The 26,331-nt window shown below is 47.4% G+C and overlaps 1 protein-coding gene across 1 annotated transcript in view; it reads right to left on the bottom strand.

Annotated features, from left to right (window-relative positions):
* Nucleotides 1-26,331, bottom strand: part of TBX5 (T-box transcription factor 5) — a 42,609-nt gene that overhangs the window by 1,189 nt on the left and 15,089 nt on the right. Inside the window, exons 6-7 of the mRNA XM_059894445.1 lie at nt 24,728-24,819; nt 8,586-8,812 (exon numbers count right to left, since the gene is read on the bottom strand). Coding sequence (XP_059750428.1) covers nt 8,586-8,812; nt 24,728-24,819 — 319 coding nt within the window. The remainder of the gene's footprint in view (nt 1-8,585; nt 8,813-24,727; nt 24,820-26,331) is intronic.

The following is a 26,331-nucleotide window of genomic DNA, read 5'->3' as shown; positions in this document are numbered from 1 at the left end:
ATACAGCATTTACTCTGCCTGGCACTGTTCTGAGTACTCTCCATGAGGTCACCCGTTTAATCTTCTCAACAACCCCATGAGGTGGGTTCTCTCAGTATCCTCACTTTACAGATGAAAGGAGACACACAGAGGTCAAGAAACGTGCCCAAGGTCTTATATGGCTGATAAACAGTGGAGCTAAGGTTAGAATCCTAGGAATCTCGTGACAAAATTCCTGTTCTTCCATGCCATGCTAGACAGAAAGACACGCAGCAAATACTTGTGCAACGGATGGAACAGTGGATGGACAAGTGGATAAATGGATGGGAGCCCGAATGAATCCCCAAATCCTTTCCTGATACCTTATGTGAACAAGGACCCAGTTACGATCTGTTGAGTTGGTACCAATTAATGTGTCGCTGTTTCATCGCTGCACAAGTCACTTCCCTTCTGTAAGCACTCATTAATCCCTAGTGGAGAGCAGTAGGGAGAGTTCTGTCTCTGAAAGAGGGTCTTCCTTAACCACTTTGGGGTCACTGACCGCTCTGGGGACGAACAAAAGAGCTGGGTTCTTTTCTCTCCTAGAAAAATAAACTGAAACACGAAGTTTTGAGAAGTGTATGTATAGACCAAAGCGATGCACACAACTTCGGGGGGCTCAAGGACTCCCTAAAATGCAGACCTCAGGTTAAGAAACTTAGACATGCATGAGTCTGAATCCAACTCTTTTACTTAATGTCGGTGTGACACTAGCAAGGCATCTGCCATCTCTGGGACTCATTTTTATCACCTTTGAATCAGAGTTAGCAATACTTACCTCACTGGGCAGCTAAGGAATAAAATCGAGCATGTAAATCTCCTGATATCCATCACCAAGGGCAGCTCTTGTTACCAGGGTAACACCACCTGTGTCATGGCAGATCTCGTCTGTAATAACACACCTCCAGGCGTTTCCTTCAAGGGAAGCAATACTTGGGAGTTTCTACCAAGATGTAAACCTCGCACAGATTCATTCCTTGGCTGGAATTTTACTCCCCAAACTGGAGATTTTTCTTTCCTCACTTCCAATCTCTTTCTAATGAATAACGTTAAGAAATATGCCTGGTCTTCCCTGGTGGCGCAGTGGTTAAGAATCCGCCTGCCAATGCAGGGGACACGGGTTCGAGCCCTAGTCCGGGAAAATCCCACATGCCGCAGAGCAACTCAGCCCGTGCGCCACAACTACTGAGCCTGCGCTCTAGAGCCCACGAGCCACAACTACTGAAGCCCTTGCACCACAACTACTGAAGCCCACGTGCCTAGAGCCCATGCTCCACAACAAGAGAAGCCACCACAATGAGAAGCCTGCGCACCGCAACGAAGAGTAGCCCCCGCTCGCCGCAACTAGAGAAAGCTCGCGTGCAGCAATGAAGACCCAATGCGGCCTAAAATAAATAAATAAATAAATTTATTTTTTAAAAAAAAGAAAAGAAATATGCCTGAGTTTGGCAAGTATGAAGAAAAATGAAACACTGGGACAATCCCACAACTGTCACCACTGTGATGGTTGACGGCATGTGGGCAGGATGCAGGACTAAATAAGGGAAGAAAGAAGAGCTATGATTTATTGAGCACCTACTAAGTGACCTGACTCTAATCTCCTAGAGTCATTCCTCAAGGTGGCTGCTCTCCCTCTCATCTCTTAGAGGCAAAAACTGAAGCTCAGAGAAGTGACTTGCTCAAGGCCATGCAGCTGGGAAGGAGCAGGGGCTGGAATCAAAGCTGGGTCTGCTTCACCTTGCCGACCACACCTTGCCTCCAAGCTCTCTCGATTTCTACTACGCAACGCCACTCACTCAAGTCATCCAACAGATACTGACTGAGCCCCTACCAAGTGCCAGGTGCTGGTCAACTGGTAGTTGCGGTCCTGCTCGGCACGCACACATCCTTGGCCCCTCTCCATCCTCCCCCGCACAGGGGCAGGACCTGTAAGGGCAGGAGGCTGACACTGTGTGAAGAGCAGGTGGTCCTTGGATGTAAAGCTCCAAGTCAGTCATCCTCCCCACAGGAAGCCCTATGGCTTCACAGTGGACTATAAACCAACAGGTGTGGGTTCCACCAAACACCTCTACTGGCATCATTCTCCGAGTGATACCCCCAGGTAAGTCAAAAATCTCCCCAAATAACACATATCTACACGAAGGTTGTACCCACCTAACTTATTTTTAGCTAGACTCTTTCTGGGACACATCTGGGACCCATAGGATGCCCAAACATTGGTCCAAAAAAAAAAAAAAGTGAAAAATGCAGTCATCACTCTTCCAGGTGTTCTAGCTACATGATGCCAACCACCCAGATGTTTGAAGACATCCAGATGAGCAAGTGTCCACATTCTTTCACTTTTCAACCGGGCGTTTTGGGGGCATCTTAAAGACACTGCTTCTCTCGACTTATTTCTTTTTTTTTGTCCTGGCCACCTCCTCCCTTGATTCCTTCCCTCCATTCTTCCTTCCACCCGCCCCCCAAGATCCATAAATCTGAATGTTCCCATTGTTGCTGGAATCATAACCTTTGGGTTTTCCATTTAACCAGGGCGTTCCCCTTTTCAATAATAGAAAGTACAGCTGCAGGGTACCCTTGGCAAGAGGAAAAAAAAAAAAAACAAGGCAAACTAACCATTCCCGAGTTTCTGATCCCCTTCCAGACTGGTTACAAGTAAAAAAGGAAGAATAATATGAAAAAGGCCAGAGCACATTTTGGAAAATCGTAAAATTACACATTCCAATCCTTAATACCCCGAAGATCTGATGCAGAGTCCTAAGAAAAACTCAATGCTGGCTTATTGATGGAAACAGGACGTGAGCATTCTCCAGTGCCTCTTGGTCCGCATCACACTGTAAAGAAATTCCAAAGCCAGGATCCAAATTTCACGTCGGTCGTGATAAATGCTTGGGATGTAATCTCTGTGTTTATTTTCGTGATGGTTTGGTTCCTATCTTTTTATTGGGAGCCTGATAGCTGATCAACAGCAAAGACCTCTGTCCCAGCTGAGTCCTGTTTCTCTTCCACGGTTGGGGAATGGGCTGTAGTCAAGGGTCAAGTCCTCAATCAGATGAGTCCACGGCTTGGTTTCAGAAAGTTGCGTAAGGGTGGTCAATTATATTGATGTAATGTCCAGAACCCCGAGGAGCATCTTGGACAATAGTAAACCTCTTCCTGATTCTGACCACTGGTCACCACATAGCAGTGTGAAAACCCCTGATGCCTTGCGTGTTTCCAGAGGCTGTCGATTCTGGATAAAGTGACTTTAATGATGAATCCAGGACACAGATCTCAGGGCACAGTTATGTCTCTGACTCACTGGCTACGTGACCTTGGGTGAACCACTGGACCATTCCAGTCTCAGTTCTTGTTTGTACGTGGGGATAAGACCTAAATTTCATGTAGGAATTGAGACAGTAACAGTGCAATCTAGTTTCTATCTTCCTTGTACCTAAAGTAAGTATTCAAATCCTATCTGCCCAAGTAATGTGGGTCGACTCTGTTTTCCCTCTTGGAAGATTGGAGAGATGGCTCTGTGAAGGTCATCCAATACTTGAAGGTGTTTGGGTGGATTCCAGAGCTAGAAAACTCACAGAGCTGCTTTCAAATCACTGATGCCATTGAGTAAATATTGTCACCATTCCCAAATGGGTCACTTCCCTTGCTGATGGAGTTCATTCAGACGAAAGACCGTGGTGGAGTCTTCACAGACAGAGACCCTGGAGGTAGAGCAGTGAGCACCCACTCCTTAGCTGAGTGACCTTCAGCAAGTCAGAAGTAGGACTCTAATTCAGGCCTTTGGACTCCTTAAACAGTGCTCCTTCTGCTAGACGGCCCCAACCTTTCAGCCTTCATGCAACCCACTGTGTTCAGAGAGTAAGACAAGGTGGTAACCTTGACACTTATGGATGGATGGATGGATGATGGACAGATGGATGGATGGATTTGTGTGTGTGTTTGTCCTCACGCTGTTAGCTCTTAGCTTTGAAGTGAAAAGAACTGGGATGGTACTGTGGGAAGATCCTAGATTGGGAATCAGAGGACTCCAGTTCAGATCTCAGCCACTATCTGAAGCCATGAAATGTACTGACTTGCTTACTACCTGTCTCCCCCAGTGAGAATATAAGTTTCCTGGGATCAGAGACCTTTTCCATCTTGCTCTCCCCTTGTCCTCAGCACACAGCACAGTGCCCAGTACAAAGTAAGTGTACCGTTAATATTTACTTGATGAACGCATCCCAGATCGGCCACTCACCAGCCACATAACCTTGGGAATCCAAGCTCCTAGTCCTCTATTTTCCCCCCTGCAAAATGGGGATGGGAGGGCATCTCCCATGGCTCAAAGATTGCAGTGAGGATCCAGTGAAGAAAAGGAGGTAGAATCGCTCTACAAACTACGGAGACTGAGAAGATGCAAAAACCCTTTACTATATCCAATTCCCTCTCCATACCAGTGCAGAAAATGGCTTTGCTAAAATCTTTATTTGGGTTGCCTTTGGTTTCTAATTGTGGGGAGGGTAGTCAGGGTGGGTGGGGGAAAGAAAGACAGACAAGTGCTCTCCCAGGCCCTGGGGTCCTGGATTTGATTGAGTGGCATTGATAAAAGACCTTCCCAGCTTTTTTGGCTCCAACCATCGGGAGAGATAGTTTGGAGACAGCTGGGTCCAAACACAAGGGGCCCTCTGGCCGGCCTGGCCCTTTGACATTTCATTGGGGCTGCCTCCTGGGCTGGTTGGAAAGGAGACAGACAATGAGGGGAAGTCAGATAGTGGGGCAGTCAGGGGCCGGGGTCGGGGGAAGCCACCCATGGAGTTATCACTTAACGGGAGTCCCAAACTGGAAGGAAACCTCGGCTGATTCCTTATCACTTTACAATGGAGGCTGATGATGAATTGCTTTTTGTCGTCTCCGAGGCAGGCAGGCAGGACAGACCGAGCTTGGCTGGAATGTTCTCTGTCCCTGGGAGCTCCCTTTTGGGGGGTGGAGGGAGGTGAGAAGGGCAGAGGTTTCTGCAGAGGTGAACAGAGCCCTGCACCCCGAGTGCACAGACCTCAGTATGTATGAATTTGGGGCGGAGCGGCTCACTAGCTGGGTGACTCTGGGCAAGTTTCTCAATCTCTCTGAGCCTCAGTGCCCGCATCCGTGAATGAGGGGCAATTCTTCACCTTGTTATCTTCAACCAGTCACGAGGTCCTGACTCTCCCGACATCGCCAGCTCTTCTCCGCACACCCTGGCCTGAGCCACCGTCATCTCACACCTCAGAGCCTGCAACAGCCTCTGAACGGGGCCCTGGCATCAGTTCTATCACAGCAAAGTGACTGCCTCAAAACATAACCTGAATCCTGCCACTCGGGGGTTCAAACCCCTCCAATGGCCGCCCATCGGTGTTAGGCTAAAATCCGAACCCCCCAAAATGGCTCACAAGGGCCGGTGCCGTGCTAGTCTCTGCCTTCCTCGGCAGCCTTCCCTCCCATCACCTTCCCCTGCTCTGTGCTCCAACCACCCTGGCCTTCTGTCCCCTGCCCCAGTGGGAGCGGGCTCCCCATCTTCCGAGGGGCTGCACGCATGCTCTTCTCAACACCTGGACACCCACTCAACTCCCCAATCTCCTATCCAACTCCCACTCTCCGCAGACCTCAGCTGAAATTCTTCCCTGACGCCCTACCCTAGTCCAATCGATACCCCACTTTGCTTTTTGTTAACACTTTCCGTATCTCCGTGATAGCATTCGAGCATTCGATCACCACTGTCATCAAACAAATCTATGGTGAGTCGTTTCATGTGTGAGCTGCCTGCAACCGTGTGAGTTTCCCAAGGGCAGCGCTAGCTCACGTTCCACAGAGGACTTAACGGGTACCAGGCACTGTTTTAGGTGCTCTACCTGGATTATCTCATTTCATCTCCTAACAACCCTGCAGGGTAGGTGCTACTGTCATCCCCATTCTGCAGAAAAGGTAGTTGAGAAAGCTGAAGCAACTGACCCATGGCCACACTGCTGGAAAGTGTCAGAGCTGCTGGAACATACTGCAACGGACCAGCCACTGACTCGAGCTTCCCCAGGGGCCACCTCAAGTTGATCCCAAGTTCACTCGAGGACAACACCCCACGCAAACCAAGTGCTCACATCACCCAAAGAGGTTCATCAGGCTTGCATTCAAAGCCTGCACCCTGCATCCTCCAGGAGCGGATTTACAAGGACGCTGCTGTAAATACTGAACTCAAAACAGCGCCCTGATTCTCTGTAACTTCCTCCTCTTCTGCTGGTCTGGCATTAATTTAATCGAAAGAACTCTTTAATTCAAACCTGGTGAGCTCTTAATCAGCATGTTTGACCCAGCCTCAAGAGCAGATCTCTGGTGGACGATGAAATTTGGAGACCGTAGCCCATAAGCAAAGGTAATGGAGGCAGATAGGGCGGTGGTTCAGGGCCCAGGCAGAGTCTGCAGACCAGGCTTGGGTTCAAATGCTGCCTTCAAGAACCATTAGCTCACAATTTTCCCTCTGTGGGCCTCAGTTTCCCCGTTTGTAAAGTGGGTTAATAAGAGTCCCTACTTACTAACGTTCTTGAAAAGGCTGTGGTCTGGAACCTAGGCAGGGCACCCTTAAATATAAAATAAAACAGAATCTCTGTGCGGGGACCTGTGTTTCATGGGACATTCTTAACCCCTGCTTGTGCCTGAAGAGGCATGTTTGCAGGCATCTGGTCTCCAGCCCATCTGGCAGCGGTCGTGCTGGGAGTTGGGCCAGGGGGCCTGATGGGGTGATATTGCTCAGGACTTCCAGATCCAAGGAGCTTGGATGGGCTTCAGGTAAGTCTGGAAAGCTCAGTCTCACCCAAGTCAGCTCCCCAGCCCCAGGCTTGGACCCATGATAGCTCTTCCCTCTTTCAAAACGTGAGTTTCGTAAATGTCAAATCACCAAACCGTGTTCCTTTCCTCATGTCACCCCTGTTCCAGAGAAAGCTGCCAAAGCATCCTTTTCCATAGGTTCTGGTTAGTGAGTTGTTGGGTTTTGTTTGTTTGTTTTTTTAAAGAAAGCCCATGGGGGACTTCCCTGGCGATCCAGTGGTTAAGACTCCATGCTTCCACTGCATGGGGTGTGGGTTCGATCCCTGGCTGGGGAAGTAAGGTCCCGCATGCCACGAGCACAGCCCAAAAAAAGGGTCCAGGCACCAGGCACTGGGCTTTGACAGGCGTCGTGTTGGCTGCTAGGGCTGTGAGGTCCAACAGGCCACTCTAAAGACAGAGCCGTGGGCCTGCCGGACCGAAACAGGGCCGGTTTATTAAGTCAACCCTGTGCTGAATACAGGACAAGCATGATTTCATGACATCTTCACACCAAGTCTATGAGACAGGTCCAATCACGGGCCCGAACCTATAGATGACTTTTAGTGATGTTTAGAGTAACTTTTAGTGATGTTTGCTAAGTAACTCGCCCCTAATCATAAACATTTGAAAATGGCAAAGGTAGGATTCATCTTGCTTTTCTGACTCTGAAGACCATGGGCGTAAGCACGAGGCTGCATGGCCCCCTCCCCTTATGTCTGTTATCCCAAACCTTCACCTAGATGAGCAGCCTTCTCTTTATTTCCTCCCAGAACTCACTTTCTGGAGGGATACCTGCCACTTATTCCTTCATAGCTGTCACCCAGCTTACCAAGCACCAACTGCTCTACGGAACTTAGCATCATTTACAGAGCGAGAAACTGACACACAGCAGGGCTAGGACGCCTGCCTGAGGTCACACAGGAAGCTGGTGGCAGAGTTGAGACTCAAATCTGTTTCTCTGGTCCCACTGCCCGCATCAACGCCTTTGATTCTGCCTTGAAAAACTGCCACCAGAAATTTCCTTCCTTAACCTACCCTCTGGACTCAGATACCTTAGGAAAAAATCATCCATGTCTCATTTGGCAAAGAAAACAAGGTTGTGTCTCAGACAGTAGCCTAGTAGATTTAAAGAAGGAATGCACAGGAGAGAAAAATCTATTGTGATTTTGTTCTCTCCCTCCCTGCCTTTTTCGGTATTGATTTAATCTGGAAAGGAAAGAAGAGCTCAGAATCCACCGGGAGAAACCCTGCACGTGAACTAAAGGGCACATCCAATTCCAAGGAGGTTCCCTGGAAGCACACTCCCTGACCACTAGTGGCAACATAAACTCAGCTTTATCCTTTTGGGGCAATACTTTCTCTTCAGCAGCTAAAAAGAATGAGGCCACTCTAAGTTCATGAAAACATATCTACGATGCATTCTAAAGTTTAAAAAAATGCAAATTGCAAAATAGATGCAGTATGACATCAACTGTTAAAACTAAAAGCAAAACTCTTTGTATTTGTGGGTGTGTGCAAGTGTAAATAAATAAATGGGTCTGAACATTTCAAATAAGTTTTCCCCAAGGAAGGGGGGGGAACGTGTCAAAGGAATCTTTAGCTCTACTTGAATGGTTTGAATTTCTTACAATCTCCATGTAGTTTTGTATTGCTTACATTTTAAAAATAAATACACGTAGTTATGTGTACTTTTTTTTTCAAGGAAAAGAAGGAAGAAGTACAGACAGTGGCCAGGAGGGCAGGGCTGTCACACTCACCTTTCCTCTTGGTGCAGTGGTAAATTTGGCCGTGCTCCTGGGGCAGCGGGTACGGGTTGGGTGGGGGCAGGAGGTCCTGGGAGGGGCCAGACACACCATTCTCACACTGGTACTGGGACCCCAAGTTGGACGAGGCGGAGAGAGCTCGAGGCTCACTGCTGAAAGGACTGTGGTTGGAGGCCACTTTCTGTCTCACTGTGCTCCTGGGAACCACGGGATATTCTTTACTGAAAGAGAGAAGATGCGAAGTAACACTGGTCAGTGGCCTGATAGAGATTCTTCCACTGGCTGAACCACAGGGTCAAAGACTCTACCAGAAAACTCACAGAATAAGAAACAAAGGGATCTTTGGTGAATGAATAGATCCAGTTATACTCAAGTGCATCCAATGCATCCTATCCTATATGTATATATTTAGTCACCACCTTTTCATGTCTTATACATTAGGCAAGTAGATTTATGAACAGTTCTATACATATGCAGAAAGGTAAATGAGCACCCCCCAGTTGAGAACCCCTCTCAATAATCAATAAACACACATGGCAGTTGAAATATTTTAGCCTATTCTAGACGTCTTTGAATTCCCTAATTCAAAAGCTAAAGAGCTGAGAGCTCACTGAGACTTAACATCTGGGTCTCCATCTTTAAAGTGGGGCTGCGGTCTTTGCCCAACATTAGTAAAGAATGGTAGCTGACCACCTGGGGTAGTCACGTAAGAACCTAGGTTACCCTAATCTGAATAGTTTGCTCCTTGTGCCTTAGACTTTCCTTTTGAGTTGCTGTACTTGTCGCCAATGACATAACACTTAACTTCTCCGTGCCTTGGTTTTCCCATCTGTAAAAAAGGGATAATAAAACCCCCCAGGTTCAAAGGGTTATTGAGAGAGGAAATTAGTTAATACACGTGAAAGGCTTAAAACGGTGTTTGGCACAACAAATGGTAGCCATCAGCAGGACTGTCACAGTTTTGGAGGCAGAGTAGAGGGAGAGAGAGAGAGGGAAGGAAAAGGAGAAGAAAAAGGAGGACAAAGGAGATAGAGAAAAGATCATGGAAACTAAGACCAGGCAGATGCAAATTCAGGTCCCATCTCCACCACTTACAGACTTCTGGACCACAACCTTTCTGAGCCTCAGCTGATGATGCCATAGGTAGAGCCTCCTCCAAAGTGCTCAAAATCTGGTCCCTCACACTCTTATGATACGTCCTCCACATTCCCTTCCCTTCAGCTTTCAGACCATTTTTTTCCTCCTAAGAGTTTGGGAAATTCAACAGAAACCTCTCCTGGAAAGGAAGAAAGTGGTGCTGAGCATCACAAGAGTCCCAAAGGAAGCCAGGTGGGTGGGAGAGGGATCAGAGTGTAAGTTTGCAAAGGAGCTGAGAGGAGGGACAGCTCAAAGATAACAGGGAGAATTGAGAGAAACATCCGGGGGGGATAAGAAGAGAACGGCCCGACCCATAATATTCCCACATGCACAAAGAGGAGGGGGCTGCCAACGTTTGGGATGGGGAAAGGAAATCTTGTTCAGGAGAGTAACTAGTACAGTGTGTAGGCTGATGGAAGGGTGATTTGCCCATCTTTTCTGGAAGGCACTATGATATCACCCTTTTTTTTTTTTTGGGGGGGGGGCCACGCCACGTGGCTTGCAGGATCTTAGTTCCCCGACCAGGCATTGAACCTGGGACCACGGTGGTGAAATTCCCCGAGTCCTAACCACTGGACCACCAGAAAATTCCCGAGAGCATCCATTTTTAAAAATATACAGGGACTTCCCTGGTGGTCCAGTGGTTAAAACTCCACGCTCCCAATGCAGGGGGCATGGGTTCCATCCCTGGTCAAGAAACTAAGATTCCGTTTGTCACAAGGCGTGGCCAAAACAATAATAATAATAATAAAAATAATAATAATATACAATGACATGGAGCGAGCAATCCCATTACGAAGGATTTTCCCAAGAAGCCATCAGGTCAGTACCCAAAGACGTAAGTATGAGGATTTTCTCTGCAGCACTGTCTGTAACAAGGGAAAAAACCAGAAATAACCTAAATGTCCTCATTAATGGTAGCGTCAACTTTGATAGAGCTAAACGATGGAATATTATGCAGCCTTGAAAAGGATGAGAAGGCTGGATATGCACAAATTCAGAAATCTGTGTGAGCTGAATTAAGTTAAAGAAGGAGGAAACAACATGGTCTGGATTATGAAATGAATCCCAGAGGTTCCCTCCAGAAGTTGGGGTTACGGGAGACCTTTTAGATCAACTTATTACTTTCTGCACGTCTGCACGGCTTGGCTCTTTTTACAGTGAGCGCTTACGAAGTTTAGATGAATACTTCCATGTTGAAAACAATAATTACTATTACCAGTTATTAACAGAATTATTATATGAATTATTAATATAATAATTATTATTACAGTGGAGCGGGAGGACTAGTTTAGGAGGAATACACAAATAAAGGAAGCGCGTACAGCCTCCCAGAGCGACGTATGACCCTCCAGGCTCTCCATCCATCCTCCCCCCATCCCCACCCACCGCACCACCGCGCCTGGCAAAACGCAATGGAAACAGAGCTGAAACTCCCAGGGGAGGACCTGCTTGGCTGGAAAGCAAAATGAAAATGAAGTTGAAGATACTCCAAGTTTCCCCCGCATTTCCCCCAAGATGGGTCCCTAGACGTGAGAGGGGCAGAGCAGGATTTGAATCCGATCTCCGGTCATCTGTGGATCCAGCAAAGCTGCTAGCAATACCCCTCAGGAAACGTCCCTTCTTCACGCAACCCACAGAAATGGGTTCTCCAATCCACCAAGTCTGTAGCACAGAGCTCAGCTAAAGGTCATAGAGTTGGCAGGTGACCTAGCTAAGCCTCAGTTTCCTCATCTGCAAAATGGGAGAAATACAGAGATAGTTTGGAGAAACCACAGCAGTCAGCCCTGAGTCCCCCGGACACCTTCCCTTCCCTGATAACCCACTGGGCTGTGATTTTTACTTGAGTATCTAAGCATCAGGGTATAGTGGGAAGAATAAAGGTGTTAGATTCAGGAAAATATATGTTCTATACCAGACGTACCATCTAACAGCTGTGTGATCTTGGACAAGACACAATCTCTCTGAGCGTCAGTTACCTCTCAAGATTGTTGAAATTACCCAACAGTACACTCTAGAAAATGTCTGGCACATAGTAGAAACTATCGTGACTGCCGTTACAAAATGACTCGTGCTTTCAGCCCATAAAATTTCTCGGGAGGAAGCAGTGCCATAAGCCTGTCTCCTTAACTTGGAGATCTTAACTTTGGGGAAAAACTTAGGGGTGTAAACTTAGATTTTCAAAATGATGTCTTTGTTTTCACTCATCTTGAATTGGAATTTAGTATTTCTTTCTGTTTGGGTGTCGGCAACAAGCCACGGTTCGGTTAGCAGCCCTAGCGACTGTCATCAACAGAAACAAAATAGCTTCACATCCCGTTGCAGCTGTATGTGTCTCCAGACACCATTTATGCTCATGATGACTACAAAAATACAGTCGTTTTTGACCTGCCACTAGATCCTGTTACTTAAGACATTCATAAAGTGCGCATACTACTATATCACCATTTAGAAAAGATTTTGACAACTGTGTTTTAATATAACTGGCTTCCTTGGCAATCGATGCATCTTATTTTACACATTTAATCAGATTATTCTAAGAAGTGATCCCTAAGCTTCACCAGACTGCCAGAGAGGCCCATGGCCTTAAACAGAGTAAGAACGCCTCTCTAGAAGAAATATGTATCCGGAGAGCCCGAACTTAGCTGTGATTTTTGCCATGAACCAACTGTTCTTTAACTTATTCCATTTTTAAAATGAATTCTTTATCTAAATATGTTTTGCCTCACTTTGAGTAGTAATATCCATGAAATTAGGGGTTTGTGGTACTAGTTATAGTTATTCTAATGCAATTTAAAGTAAATACCTATTAAAATCAAAAGGTAGACCTGAAATTATCTTACATTCAAAGAGCACTACACCTAGCACATTTTGAAGAATGCTGCATCCGCCCACTTCATCCTCTCCATGACCCTATGAAGTGGGTACTGCTTTAGTTCCCATTTTACAGATTAGAAAACCGAGGCCCAGGCAGATTAAATAACTTGCCCAGGATCACAGAGCTACAAAGAGACACCACCAGATTTCTAACCCAACTGTCCCCGAATTACTTCTAGCCAATCTCCTACTGACTTCTTTCAATTTTAAAACATAATATGCTTTTGGTGGTGCGGGTGTTTGGGGCCCAAGACTCCTCTCTCACTTCTCCCATCCCTCAGGGGGATGACCATCTCCACCCTGGGCCCCTGCCTTTGTCATCTGAAAGTACGTCAGAGTAACCAGACAGGGGACAATGGAGTGTCTGCCAAGTTTCCATGAGGCTACAGACACCCTCACGACACCCAGGGGTCTCCTAGCCCAGCTTTCCCGTGGCCTGTGTCATCTCAGAACTAAAGCTGGAGCCATCCTGAGCAGCTCCACTGCTCAGACTCTCCTTCTGGGGCCAGGAGGCTGAAAGGAATGAAATTAGCTTTATAGTTCTCCCTTGGCTGCTGAAGCTACGTAATGGAAACAAAAAAAAAAAAAAGAAGAAGAGGAAGAAAAATTATAATAATAAAAAAACAAAGAAGTTGTCAAATCTCACTGGCAATTCTATTTAGGTCTTGCTTAGTTCAAGTACTGGACTGTCAGAGATCCAACAGGAAGGGGGGAATCTCTTTTAGTTTGATATTCTTAACGGGGACCGTTATTTTTTTAATTAAAGAAAATAACTCTTAAAAAATGTTGGCTGAGGGAATTTACAAGAGAATGTATCAATGGACTCTGTGGAATTCTCCCTTCCAGCACTGCCAAATTGCAAAATTACTCTCTGGAAAGGCCAAATTCTGCTTTTGATTACTAACACTCACAGAAGTGGGAAAGGCATATTATCCCAATAACCACTTGTCCCTCTCAGTTTGTTCCTCTCTGAAGAACTTGAAACATCATTCCCACCATCAATCACGCACATCTTTCTTGATGCCTGAAATGCAACATACCCAAATCCATCTGACAGGTGTCAAAATTGAGGCATGGAAGAGTAGAGTGACTTCTCAATCAGGATGGGGTTACAGAGGCAAAGAGAAGAAAATGGTACCAACAAACAACATTGGCATCTTTTTTTTTGGCCACAGTGCTTTCGGGATCTCAGTTCCCTGACCAGGAATCGAACCCATGCCCTTGGCATTGAAAGCGCCGAGTCCTAACCACTGGACCGCCAGGGAATTCCCGGGATTGTTTTTCCTGGGCTCATCAATGGACCAATCAAAGGAACTCAGTGAGTAGCAACACAGCAAAAGCCTCTAAAGTCCCTGTGATGAGAAGATAGACTATTTTCCTCCACAGTTGGAGAGCATCATTGAAGAATCCAGGACACCAGAGAATTAAAGTGAAAGTTGAAAAGCCCTCGTGTGTCTGGGAAGAGGGCAGCAACTGGGGACTGTTTTTCCACCATCCTCATCCTCATCTTCCTCTTCATCATCCACGTTGTTCTCTCTGTATGTCCTAATGTCCCAGCCACTGTACTGGTTGACTGACACGCTTTCCCTCACCTGATCCTGGCAAGAATCCCATTTCATCAGTATGATTAGATTTACTTTAGAGATAGAGAAAATGAGGCTCAGAAAGGTTAAGCAACTTGCCCCGGATCACCCAGCTAAGAAGAGGTAAAGCTGAGCTGCACTCCAGGTCAGGGTTATTCCAAAGCTCTTGCCAACTTATACTTGATAATAGGGAATTGTTGCCTTCCCATCGCTGCTGAGATGACACAACCATTCTGTTACATATGACATCCTCCTCTATGATGCCAGAGTTAGATATTGGCTACACCAGGCACCACCAACCTTTACCGGTCAAACTGTCAATCAATCCTGCTTTACCAAATGTCAAATCCCACCGCTCTCCGCTGTCTCCTGCAGACACGGACGCGCTCTGTCCAGTCTGGACACCAACCAGGGTCCTGAGTACTTCAGCTCGCCCTGGGTGCCTGGGCTGCAGACCAGCTTCTCCCCAGCTCCGCCTCCCTCTCACATTCTGTTCCACGTGAGCGGATGCAATGAATGACAGCATTGTCGCCGGGTCTGGGTTGTAAAACGTTACAAGGGAATATTGAAATCCATGGCCAAACGGCGTCGCAGCCTGCTAACGAACGGCCCCGAGAATGTTTTCCACTGCAGCCGACTGAATTGGCCTTTTCACGGGAGCAGGTGGCAGAGGTTCTGGGGTGCTGGGAGGTTTCGGTTGTTGTTTTCCCCTGGCGAGGCTTACTCAGTTTCTGGCAGCCTTTCTCAAACGACTAAAGCCGCGCACTGGGGCAAGGCTGGGGACTGTAAGATCTCTGTTCTCCAAGAGCAAATTCCTCCTCTCACTAGCACTCACTGCTATTAAAATGAAAAGGGGGGGGGGCCCCAAAATCCCATGAGAGCCTTCCCGGTTTATTAACTTTCTGATAGGCTTGGGGAAGCGATTCTGATCTAACGTGTGTGGACATTCAAGGGACAGGAGGCAGCTCACCCCAAGTGGGTTTTTGCTCTGCAAATAATGAATCGCTCCCTCCTCCTTGTCTACAAAGTGCTTCTCGACCGTTTTATGACTCAGATCTCACCACACCAGTGAGCTGGAGAAAAGCACAGTGAACGCTGGCTGTTCCATCTCGCTGGCAAGGCCAGGGGGGACACAAAGAAGTAACGTGAATTTCCCACCATTGATTCAATCAGGGCTGTCTGATGTAAGGGACAGCAAGAAACTCAAAGACTGCGACTTCCCTGGCGGTCCAGTGGTTAAGACTCTGAGCTTCCACTGCAGGGGGCACTAAGATCCTGCATGCCGCATGCCACGCCAAAAAAAAAAGAAAAGAAAAGAAAAAAGAAACTCAAAGACACTGCCCTCTCTAGCCATGAGCACCCACCATTTATGACAACCTTGGTTGGCAACCTCTTAAATCTCTATGTAAGTTCATACCAGGGTGGTCATTTCAAGTTGCAGCTCTGAAGTCAGGTTGTGTGGATGTGCCTTCCTTTGGTACCCAGTCACCAACTTGGCCACTGTGGGGCTGGCTAAGTTCTTCCTTTCTCTGAGCCTCAAGTCTCTTGTCTGTAAAATGGGAATATCAGATTCACCGCCTCTCAGGATGGTCAAATGATACAGTGTTTGGAAAGGCTTAGCATGTATTTGGGACACACTGCTCAATAGACACGAGCTTATAAACCACACAATTATGTTTTGAAGCAGAAGTTCTTACCTTGCAAGGGCTTCAGCTGATCTATGAATCGCCTCCCCCAACCCCTAATATCAGATGAGTAGAGCTTGTCAGTTTTTCTAGGGAGAGGTCCATACTTGCATCGGTTACTCTGAAGGGGCCTGAGATTCACAAAAAGGTTTTGAGTAACACTACAGAAGCAGCTCCAGAATCAAGAGAAAAGTCCTGGGGCTTCCCTGGTGGCGCAGTGGTTGAGAATCTGCCTGCCAATGCAGGGGACACGGGTTCGAGCCCTGGTCCGGGAAGATCCCACATGCCGTGGAGCGGCTGGGCCCGTGTGCCACAGCTATTGAGCCTGTGAACCACAACTACGGAAGCCTGCACGCCTAGAGAGAGCCCACGCACAGCAATGAAGACCCAACACAGCCAAAAATAAATAAATTAATTAAAAAAAAAAAAAAAAAGTCCTGGACCAGTTATGTGGATGATTCAGGATATCTCCCTCTGTCTCAGTTTCTCCCTTTGCAGATGGGGATAACAAGGCCCCCGTCACAGTTGAGTTGTGAGCCCCAAGGTAAAAGCTGGATGTGAAGCTACAGTCATGAAAGATCAAAGCAAACTAAACCTGTGGCGGGCTCTTAGTAATAGTACATCAGATAGTATTCCCAGGTATCTAGTACTAAATTGAAGAGCTCAATACTTTACTGATTTTAGTTTTAGTTTTGTTTTGTTTTGTTTTGTTTTTAATGATTTTGGAGGGAGAATGAGAAGGTAGAGGGATGCCTTCTGAGGCTGGGCCTCGGTCCTTCTGGAAGCCAGAGTGCAGAGGGACCGGGACTAACCTGGGACAGGGACCTTTCTGAAACTGCTTCCTGTACTCAGGGGTTGTGTTAAGGCCTCCTGTGTTCCGAAAGGAAGCACGGGGGCCCCTTGGTCATATGCAGAATGACCGTCAGTGAAATGATGACCTTGACAAAGTCACCCCCAAAGCAGCCACTTCTGCAGGAATACTAAATGTTCTGTGGGCTAATATAAAAGTCTGCCTCTCCCCCGTAAAAAAAGACCAACCAACCAAAAAACACCTATGGGAGGATGGGTCTCTAGGAAAACAATTTCCTAATGTGAGAACGTTAACCGCTATGATGGGACAGTTGAGAGACAGGGCTTAAGGTGGGGATGGGTAGAGATAGGGAAGTCTCTCCAGAGAAGTGAGTTTCAAACTTGGCTGCATCCTGCAGTCCCCTGGGGAATGTAAATACTGATGCCGTTGTTCCGAGGTGCAGCCTGGACATTGGGAGTTTTTAAAGCTGCCCAGGAGGAAAAAGCCTTAAGCAAAAGGGTAAACACTGTATGATTCCTTTTATATAAAACTCTATAACAGACAAACCTAAACTACAGTTTGAAAAAATCAGAATATTGACTGTTTCTGGTGGGGAAGTGGAGGAGGAATTAACTGGGAAGGGGCGTGAGGGAACTTTCTGGGGTGAAGGAATGCTCTATATCATGATACGGGCTTGGGTTTCACGGGTATGGGCATTTGTCAGGAAGTGAATGGTGCACTTAGTTGTGCATTTCACAGTATGTAAATTTTACCTGAAATAGAGAATCACGAACAAAAACTGAATCCTAGTTAATGGTATGCATGCTGAAGTATACAAGGATGGAAGGTACTCATGTCTGCAACTGAGTTTGAAATGCATCCAAAAAATAATAATATGGATGGATGGATGGATGGATGGATTGGTGAATGGATAGACTGGTGGAAGAATAAATGTATGTATGAATTGATAGATGGATAGATAAATGGATAGATTGGTAGGTGTATGGATGGATGGACAGATGGACAGATTGGTGGATGGATGTGTGACGGAGCAAACATATAGCAAAATGTCATTGCAGACCCTAATCAGTGGGCATATGGGTGGTCACCATACAATTCTTCCATGTTTTCTATATGTCTTACATTCTTCATAATGCAACACTGGGACACACTCCAGGAACTCCTAATGTTCAGCCAAAGTTGACCAACAAGTAGAGAAAAGGGTTCTTTTTTATAAAACAGCCCAGCACAAGAGCTCTATTTCCAGAAAATAAGATCACACATTACCTGCATGTCTTTGCTCATTCTGTAGGGCCAAAACAAATTATCCAGGTGTGACCAGGGGACCCTTCCATCAGATAACTTGTTAAAGGGCAGTTTCGGACCCTTTCCCTAGAGCCACTGATTCAGAACCTCTGAGGTGAGACCCAGAAATCTGCTTTTTTCACGAGCCTCCCCACCCCCAGCTAATGTCATGTCTGCCAAAAGTTTGAGAAGCACTGCTTTCATGTGGTTTGCCCTTAGACACTACCCCTGAAGAGAAGGTTCACTGGGGCAGGGGCTGGGGAGGGCAGGGGTGGGTACAATGTTGCAGATGAACGGGAAACCTTAAACGATGGTAGACATGATGGACAACCAGGACTCAGGATGGGACCCCTTGGGACAAACCTCCATTCACAAGTTAGGCTGGCTTGGCCTCCCAAACATAACCCCCCTCTTGTTTTACATAACTTCACAATTTCCTGAGAGAAGCCACGTGCCTAGTACAGCAAGAAGTGGGGATTTAACGCCATCTCCAGAACACTGTCTTGGAAATCACACCTCATTAATTGGACTTCCCCATCACCTTTAACCACAAGCATGAGAATACAAGAGCGCTGAGCCTTTCATTTGAAAAAGGCCATCTGAGGTTAGGGAGCTGAACGTTCATTTGAAATCAGGAAGGAAGGGCTGGAAAAGGAGGGACAGCTCCAACAGAAGCTTTTAAACTTTGAAGGGTCCCGGACCCCGTGAATCCCTTGAAATTTTTTGACATTTTTTTCTATTTATATATTTTGAGTTTTTCAGCGTTCCTTGCTTTAATCAGATTTTCCAACGGGATCTTAGATTCTGATTAAGAAGCCCCGCCCTAAAGGTAGAAGAGGAGGAGGTGACATGCACCGCAAAGGTGGGGGACAATAGTGGGTTTCTCACGTGGGTGGGCAGAGACGTCCACGGCCTGGGGCTGACAAAACCAACCTACTGGCTCTACCGGGGACATCCTGGGTTCTAAGCTTTTCTATCTGCTCTCTGGTTGAGGGGCTCAAAATCCAGGCCAGCCAAACAGAGACTCCAAGTAACCCAGCTCTGGAGATGACTTCCTGCCAAGGTATCGGCAGTCCAGTAAAAAAGTGAGGAAGGAGAGGCAACCGCAATTCTCCCACGAAGAGCTCTGAAGCCCCCACCGTTGCACTCTGCTAGCCTCCCAATAATACTCAGTAAATGCTGTGTATGCCCCAGAGACCAGGCATTGCTCACGGCCACTCTGTGTGCATTAAAGCAAGAAGTGCCCAAGGAAGCACTTTGCTGCTGTTTGTTCAGATTCTGGGGTTTGTCATTCCAAAAAGACCAGTGGCGGCCTGGCGGGGCGGAGGGGGGATTCTCTCCATCCAAAAGAAACAAAGCTCACAGCCAGGCCTCTGCGCCTTAACTGGCAGTCAACCTGGCCTCTGGCTTCACGAGGGGAAGGATCCCATCTCAGCACCTAACGTGATCCAGGGTCACTCCAGGCCAGGGACCGCGCCAGGCACCCCTGGGCACCCTGGGGCAGTGTTAAAACATGTGGGCACACTCCTTGACCCTCCTTCTATCTAGAGGAAGGATCCCTGCCCTCCTCCTGGAATCTGGGTCCGCCTCGGTGAGTCCCGTTCAACCAACAGAACGCAGCAGAAAAGACACTACAGCTTCCCGAGGTCTAGTGAGCAAAGGCCCTGTGGTTCTCCAGGGGCAGCCTGACACCACGGGGGGAGTCTGATTCCCCTGAGTGCACCATGCTGGACAGGTCACATGCACACGCTCCAGTGGACAACCCAGATGGGCTCCCAGCCAAAAGCCAGAGTCAATTGCGGGTCTTGGGGTGTGCCAGCTTGGATGTCCAGCCTTGTCTGGCCTTCAGATACCTGCCCCGTCCCCACCAACACCAGACGGCGAGCAACAACTGCCCAGAGGCACCCTTCCCAAATTCCCGACCCACAAATCCTGAACTAAACCAAAGTGTTTCCCTGGGACTTCCTGCTTCACCTCATGCATAGTGACAGCAAGCGATGCCTGGTCTTTCCACCATAAGTAGCACGGAGGGAGCATTCCCGAGGGCTAGCGGGTTGCAAGTGGATGAAATCTGGCGCACTGTGACGGCCTCTGAGCTCCCCATGGAAGCACCGAGGCTGCCTGTACCTCCTCCCCCTTGAGTGGGCTGTGGAGGCGTCGGAAGCTAAGTGCTAGAGCTCTGGCTGTCCCGGATTTAGTCTCACACACACACAGCTGACGGCACAGCTCAGAGCGCAGGGCTTTGCAGCTGGTCCATGTGAAATTGAGCAGTAATTTGTTTCGTAGCAATAGTAATTAGGACGCCCGCTTTACCTCATCTCATCCTTGCAACAGCTCTGGAGGTAGGTTCTATAATTATCTCCCATTTTACAGATGAGGAGATAGAAGCTCCATGGAGTAGGGGAGCCCCGGGGCTAATCAGCGTTGATAGCCTGGACCCCAGCTCCAGAGCCTGCTTTACCATCAGTGGACCCTGCCCCTCGATGCATGGATTCACCTTTGCATCCCCGGGACCTGGCATAGAGTAAGCCCTGAATCAATGTGTGTTAGCTGGAGAAGCAAGCAACAGATCAAAAACTGAATAAAAGAGTGGCTGGGCCGCAGTTTCCCCTTCCACAAAAGGAAGAAGTTGGGACCAGATGCCACCTCCCGGGATCCCTTCTACCTCTAGAACCCCACGCTTCTAAGGAACAGTGTTCCCTGCCATAGTGCCACGCCAGCCGGCTTTCAGAGATCTTTAGAGTCTGACGCCTCCTCCAGAGCCCAAGACAGGTAGCTCCCGGTCCATTCCTTCCCTGATCCAACCCAGAAAACCCTTCCTCCCAACAGTTTCAAATCCCATTGCTGGGGCAATGCCGGGATCCCATCCTCTCCATAAAGGTGCCCTCCCCAACCCCAGGGCCCTGGCCTTGGCCCCATAAGCCAAGGAAGTTCCTGTTCACCTTTGACAGTGAAGCTCCCACACTTTCTCATTAAGGTGAGCATTTATTTAGGTGCAACTCCCAGATTTCTGCGATGTGCATATCACCTTGACAATGTTCACCAGCTGTCCTGCCATTTAGTTAATATTTTCCTTAAATAATCAGCCTTAACTTTCCATCCTTCCTCCCTCCCTCCCTCCCTTCCTCTTTCCTTTCCTTCTTCCCTTCCTTCCTTAGAACTTAGTCTCGGGAACTTCCCTGGCGGTCCAGTGGTTAAGACTCTGCGCTTAGTGGGCGCAGATTCAATCTCTGATCGGGGAACTAAGATCCTACATGCCGCACGGCGTGGCCAAAAAAAAAAAAAAAAAATGAACTTAGTCGCATTCTAAGCAATACTATCTATGAAATCAGCCTGATGCAACTGTGTGTCTGTGGGCACCCTCTAAAATCATCTCATCTCTCACCAGGGGAGGGGACACTGCAATTTGGGAAATATTGGTTTTTAGGGATAAGATGTTTTTAAGCCACAGACTAACCTTTCAAAATAACCTTGGCATGTATTTTAATCAGCCGGCTGGAGGCAGGATTTGTGGAATGATTTTATTTTCTTCTTTGTGCTTTCCCTTCGTGCCCCCATTTTCAGAATAAGCAGTTACTACTTCTGTAACTAGAAACCGTACATCGATGTTGGAAAACTAAGACACCCTCTGCATGTTCCAAACCCAGACTGCTGGGTGAAGAGAGAGGAGGGGGCGGTGAGTGCCCAGACATTGGCCAAGCTAATCCAAACGTTATTTATGTGGGATCACTGCGAGTGAAGGCTCAACCCTCCTTAACCCCACCCTTCTCCCTTCGTCCGATTGTTGGAATTAGAGGAAATTTCATTCCTCCCGCTTTGCTCCCTGAGCCAGCTGTCACCGGGTGTGTGGGGGACAGGAAACAGGATTACAAGATCAACAGTGAGCCTGCCGTTCCAGCCAGGCTGTTATCACAGCCGTCTCCGGAGAGCCATCTTCCCCACTTGTCACTACCTACTGCGAGCTGGGAGTTGGGACCACAGCCCAGAATAAATTCTGAACAAGGGCAAAACTGGGAGTCATGAGGAGTTTTCCCCAGCTTGGATCATTTTTTGGAGCGTGGTCTAGGAACCAAGCACTCTTCAGGTATTTTTCTCATATAATTCTTACAAGAACCCCAGAAAGGGGAAGCTATATTTATTTATGCCCATTTTACAGATGAGGATACTGAGGCTCCGTGGGGTGAAATTGCTTGCCTGAGGTCACATGCCGATAAACGCAGAGCAAGGATTGAACCCAGGTTTGTCTGACTCCAAAGCCTATTGGAGCCTCTCTGCTTTGCTCCCTCTCCTCCCCAGGGGCCATCTCTAGAGAACTGCGCGCATGACCCTGTCCACTCCCTGTTCCCCAGCACAACTCCTAACGCGGCCACAAAGACACACGTGGCTCGGAGGCTGACAGTTTCGATCCAACACGTCAATCACTGACTCCTGAGGACCAACCACCTTGCCTTCCTTCCATCTCCAAGGGCCTACCCGGAAAGGACCCCTCAGCCAATCTGCAGTAACTAGGGGATGGTTAGGGCAGCCCGTTCAGACCAAAGTACAGTCATCTGCCTAAACATCTAACCAGCCGTGTTGTTCAGAGCTGTAATAGAGAGTCCCCAGGATCGCTGACGTGTGAGCTCTCAAACACCTGCCCTTCCCCACCTGCCTTTCCTTTGATGTCCATCATCTGTCCAACCAGCTTCCAGAGCACAGGGCCCGGGCCTGACAAAGGAAAGCAGTGAGGGCTCTTGGGAATAGACACAACCTGACTACGCAGTCTGTGGCCAGGGGAAGCTCCTTGGAGGAAGAAATAGCTACAAGGAGGCTTTAGTGATGGGCAGGAGGTGGAAGAGGAGGGGAGAAAGACAGAGGCAGACCAACTGTGGTGTTCAAAGGGCCAAAAATAATGGAAAGAAGACAGACTTGGAGCAGCTCCTTCAGCATGATTGAAAGGGAGAGGGGACGCTGGTGAGCAACAAAGCTAGGGGGCGTGGCAAGGCTGGATGGGAAGGGCGTGGTCAACTACACCAAGGAGTCTGGACCTGACACTGAGAGCAACAGGAGGCCTGGGAGTGTTCTAGGCTGTGCAGTAAGCGTGTCTGATTTGCGTTGTACAAAGATGTCTTTGGCAGCTGCCTGGAGCACGTCCGGGAGGGGAACAGAGCTGACGTCAGGTCTAAAGAGGTTAGGAGGCTGCAGCAGGCGAGGTTGGTGGTGGCTGGAATAGGCAGCCTGGATGGAGAAAGGAGGCGACTTGAGAGATATGATAAGAAGGTAGCATCAACAGGATCTGGTGACTGGGTAAGATTGAGGGGGCGACTCGCAACACCTTAAACCCATGATCCCACCTGCTCTTGACCTTGTGGGAAGTAGGGAAGAAGTGGGGGAGGGAAGAAGGTCTTCAGTTGCAGGCTGGAACCAGTCCCTACCTGCAGGAGGACCAAGATGACACTGTCCATCAACGGCGAAGCTGCTGTGATGACAGACGACCATCAGGATAGGATGGGGGTTTAGACACCATAGAAATAAAAACTTGGCATCCCGAGCCTACGGCTGAAAATAGTTTGGCCTCTTTCACCTTTAAGTGGTATTTGTTGTCAACTTTTCCAACGGCTATAGATTAAACCCAACTCCAGTTCCCAAATGTAGACACGTAAAGCCAAAAATGTTTCTAAATAATCATTTAAGAACTTGGTTATTTTCACCACAAAAAGCATCTTTACAAATCCACAATTGTGAAGGAAACCAGTTATGAATGCAGGAACTCATATGAGTGTGGTGTACGTGTCCCATCTGAAGATAATGGCATATTTATTTTTTAAGAGCATGCAAAATTAGATCTGGTAAGCCCGCTATCTGAAAACAATTTCCATGGCATGTATTTCTAAACCCAATGTTCAAACCACAAAGCTGCGGCCTTTCTCTCTTTCTCTTTCTTAGGTCTCCTGTCCTCCTTTGAATGACTACATCTGTCCATTTGCCCAACTCTCCCTTTTCGTGTCTTCCAGAAGGGATAAGGAAAAGCTTCCTAAATGACCTCATTTTATTTTGAAATACTAAACCCACCAAAAAGGGAAGAAAAAAACTTTCTTGGTCAAAGGGATCAAGATGTATTTCTAATTCTCTTGCCATATGGTAAATTATTTTGGAACTCTACCAAGAGGTAGAGAGAATATTTAACAAAATTGGCAACGCTTGTACAATCCTTTCAAATCAGACCAAATTCCCATTCTCCACAGCCCCTTCTATTCATCATATCAGCGACCGTGACCACAGGATATGTAAAAACACCGAGCAATTTTTATCACCAGCTTCCAATCCCCCCATGCCTGGGACACCACGTGGTGTCAACTTTGTCTGTATATCACCCCCAGGCACTCAAGCCATTAACTTCCCTTTCATTTATCAAGAGCTGTTGCCAAAAAGAACATCATTCATCGGCTGTGACTTACGGGAAGAAAGAGAGAGCGGACTTCACTTGAGGGAGAGAGACAACAGAGAAAGAGGACAAGATTGTAGCTTTTGTTCCCCGAGGCAGATGGAGACCATCACATTCCCTCCGACGTGCTCTCCCCTAAAGCTACGCAACTCCACGTTGCCTGATAGAGGAAACCACCCGGAGGGTTACCAGAAAGTGGGATTGAAGAGGCTCTTTCTCCTTTTTCTTGATGGCAAAGAGGGCCCCATTTCTCTGTGCCTGCTCTTCTGGTGCTGCTGGCTCACCTGGGTTATCAGTGGGGATGCGGAGTGCAGAGGCGGGGAGCCGATTCTTACCTTTGCATTCTCGACATTCTGTGCAGCTCCATGTCATCGCTGCCCCGGAATCCTTTGGCAAAGGGATTATTTTCAATCTTTAACTGGGTGATCTGAAGGAAGGGGGGAGAGAGAGAGAGAGAGTTCCGTTTTCACTTGATTATTACAAGACTACCTCGGGACCCGGCTAATAGTAAGTGTCATGGAAACGCAACCTCTGGCAACCCAAAGAAGCAAGTTAAGCCAGTCACATCAACGGGACCCACCATGTCATTCGAAAGGAGGCTTTGAAAAATGTCCTAGATCAGATTGTATTTAAAAGGGGAAGAAAACCTGGTTTCAGTTTGCCCATTAATTGGAGTCCTACTCTGCATCATTCCGGCTGGAGTGGCTTTTTTTTTTTTTTTTCCTAAATCGTAGCATTTTGTGTTTCAAACAAAATCTCGGCCTCAACACTTGGTACACCCCCTGCTCCTTGGAAGATTGTACCATGTTGACACGGTGTCAACTTCCTGCAGCGTGGCAATCTCCATTGGGAAGGTCTTGATTATTGCTCTCAAAATCCTACTATGCCTCATTTCATGTTCATTTCATAGCTTCACAGATACAGTTTGTAGCTCAGGTGGAAAATGGTGTCTAATTAAATAAAGACCAACATATAAAATTATAACATATACGATAGCTACCAAACAGCTTCAAACCTCTTTAATTGTCTAGGTAAGGGGACTTCCCCGGCGGTCCAGCGGTTAAGACTCCGCGCTTCCACTGCAGGGGGCAGTGGGGTTCGATCCCTGGTCGGGGAACTAAGATCCTGCATGCCCCACGGTAGGGCAAAAAAAAAAAAAATTGTCTAAGTAAGGAAGAGAGAGCCCTCTTCTTGGAAGTTTTTGTTGCACTATACAAAACTTAGTGATAGAACAGGGTCTTTGGTTCAAGGTCCAGAACCTTCATGGAAACCATCAACACATATTCTGTTAGCGTGAGCGTACAAGTAGCAGGTCTAAGTAAAAGAGTGCATCCCTATGGAGTTTGCCAGAAGTATTTCCTAAAAGCTGTGTGTGAACTGAATTTTTACATATCAAATCACTTTATGGAAACCCGGGCAGCATTCATCAGAGGCCAGTCATTCAAAGGTCACCTTCACCATCATTATCGTATCTATATAGTCCCTGTTCACTGGTCTGCTTAATACTTTTATTTAAATCAAACCACTTTTGATTTAAATTTATATTATAAAAATAATTATATCACTTCTCTGTATGTCAAAGTGGAATCACTTGCTAGTCAATAAAAAGAAAATAAGTATATCAAATTCCCTCTACTGGGACTTCCCTGGTGGTCCAGTGGTTAAGAATCCACCTTCCAATGCAGGGAACACGGGTTCGATCCCTGGTTGGGGAACTATCTCGATCGTTGGTCGAGGAACTAAGATCCCACATGCCACGGGGCGACTAAGCCCGCACACCACAACTAGAGAGCCCGCGCGCTGCAACGAAAGATCCCACATTCCACAACTAAGACCCGATGCAGCCAAAAATTAATTAATTAATTAAATTTTTAAAAAAATTCCCTCTCCTGGTACCCACGGAAAGTTCCAAACCTAAGGCCTGCCTTCTCTTTGTTGC

This window comes from Balaenoptera ricei, chromosome 14, assembly GCF_028023285.1.
Source record: "Balaenoptera ricei isolate mBalRic1 chromosome 14, mBalRic1.hap2, whole genome shotgun sequence".
In the NCBI taxonomy this organism is placed as follows: domain Eukaryota; kingdom Metazoa; phylum Chordata; class Mammalia; order Artiodactyla; family Balaenopteridae; genus Balaenoptera; species Balaenoptera ricei.
Note: the sequence above shows the minus strand (reverse complement) of the source record. Positions and strands in the feature narration are given on the sequence as shown.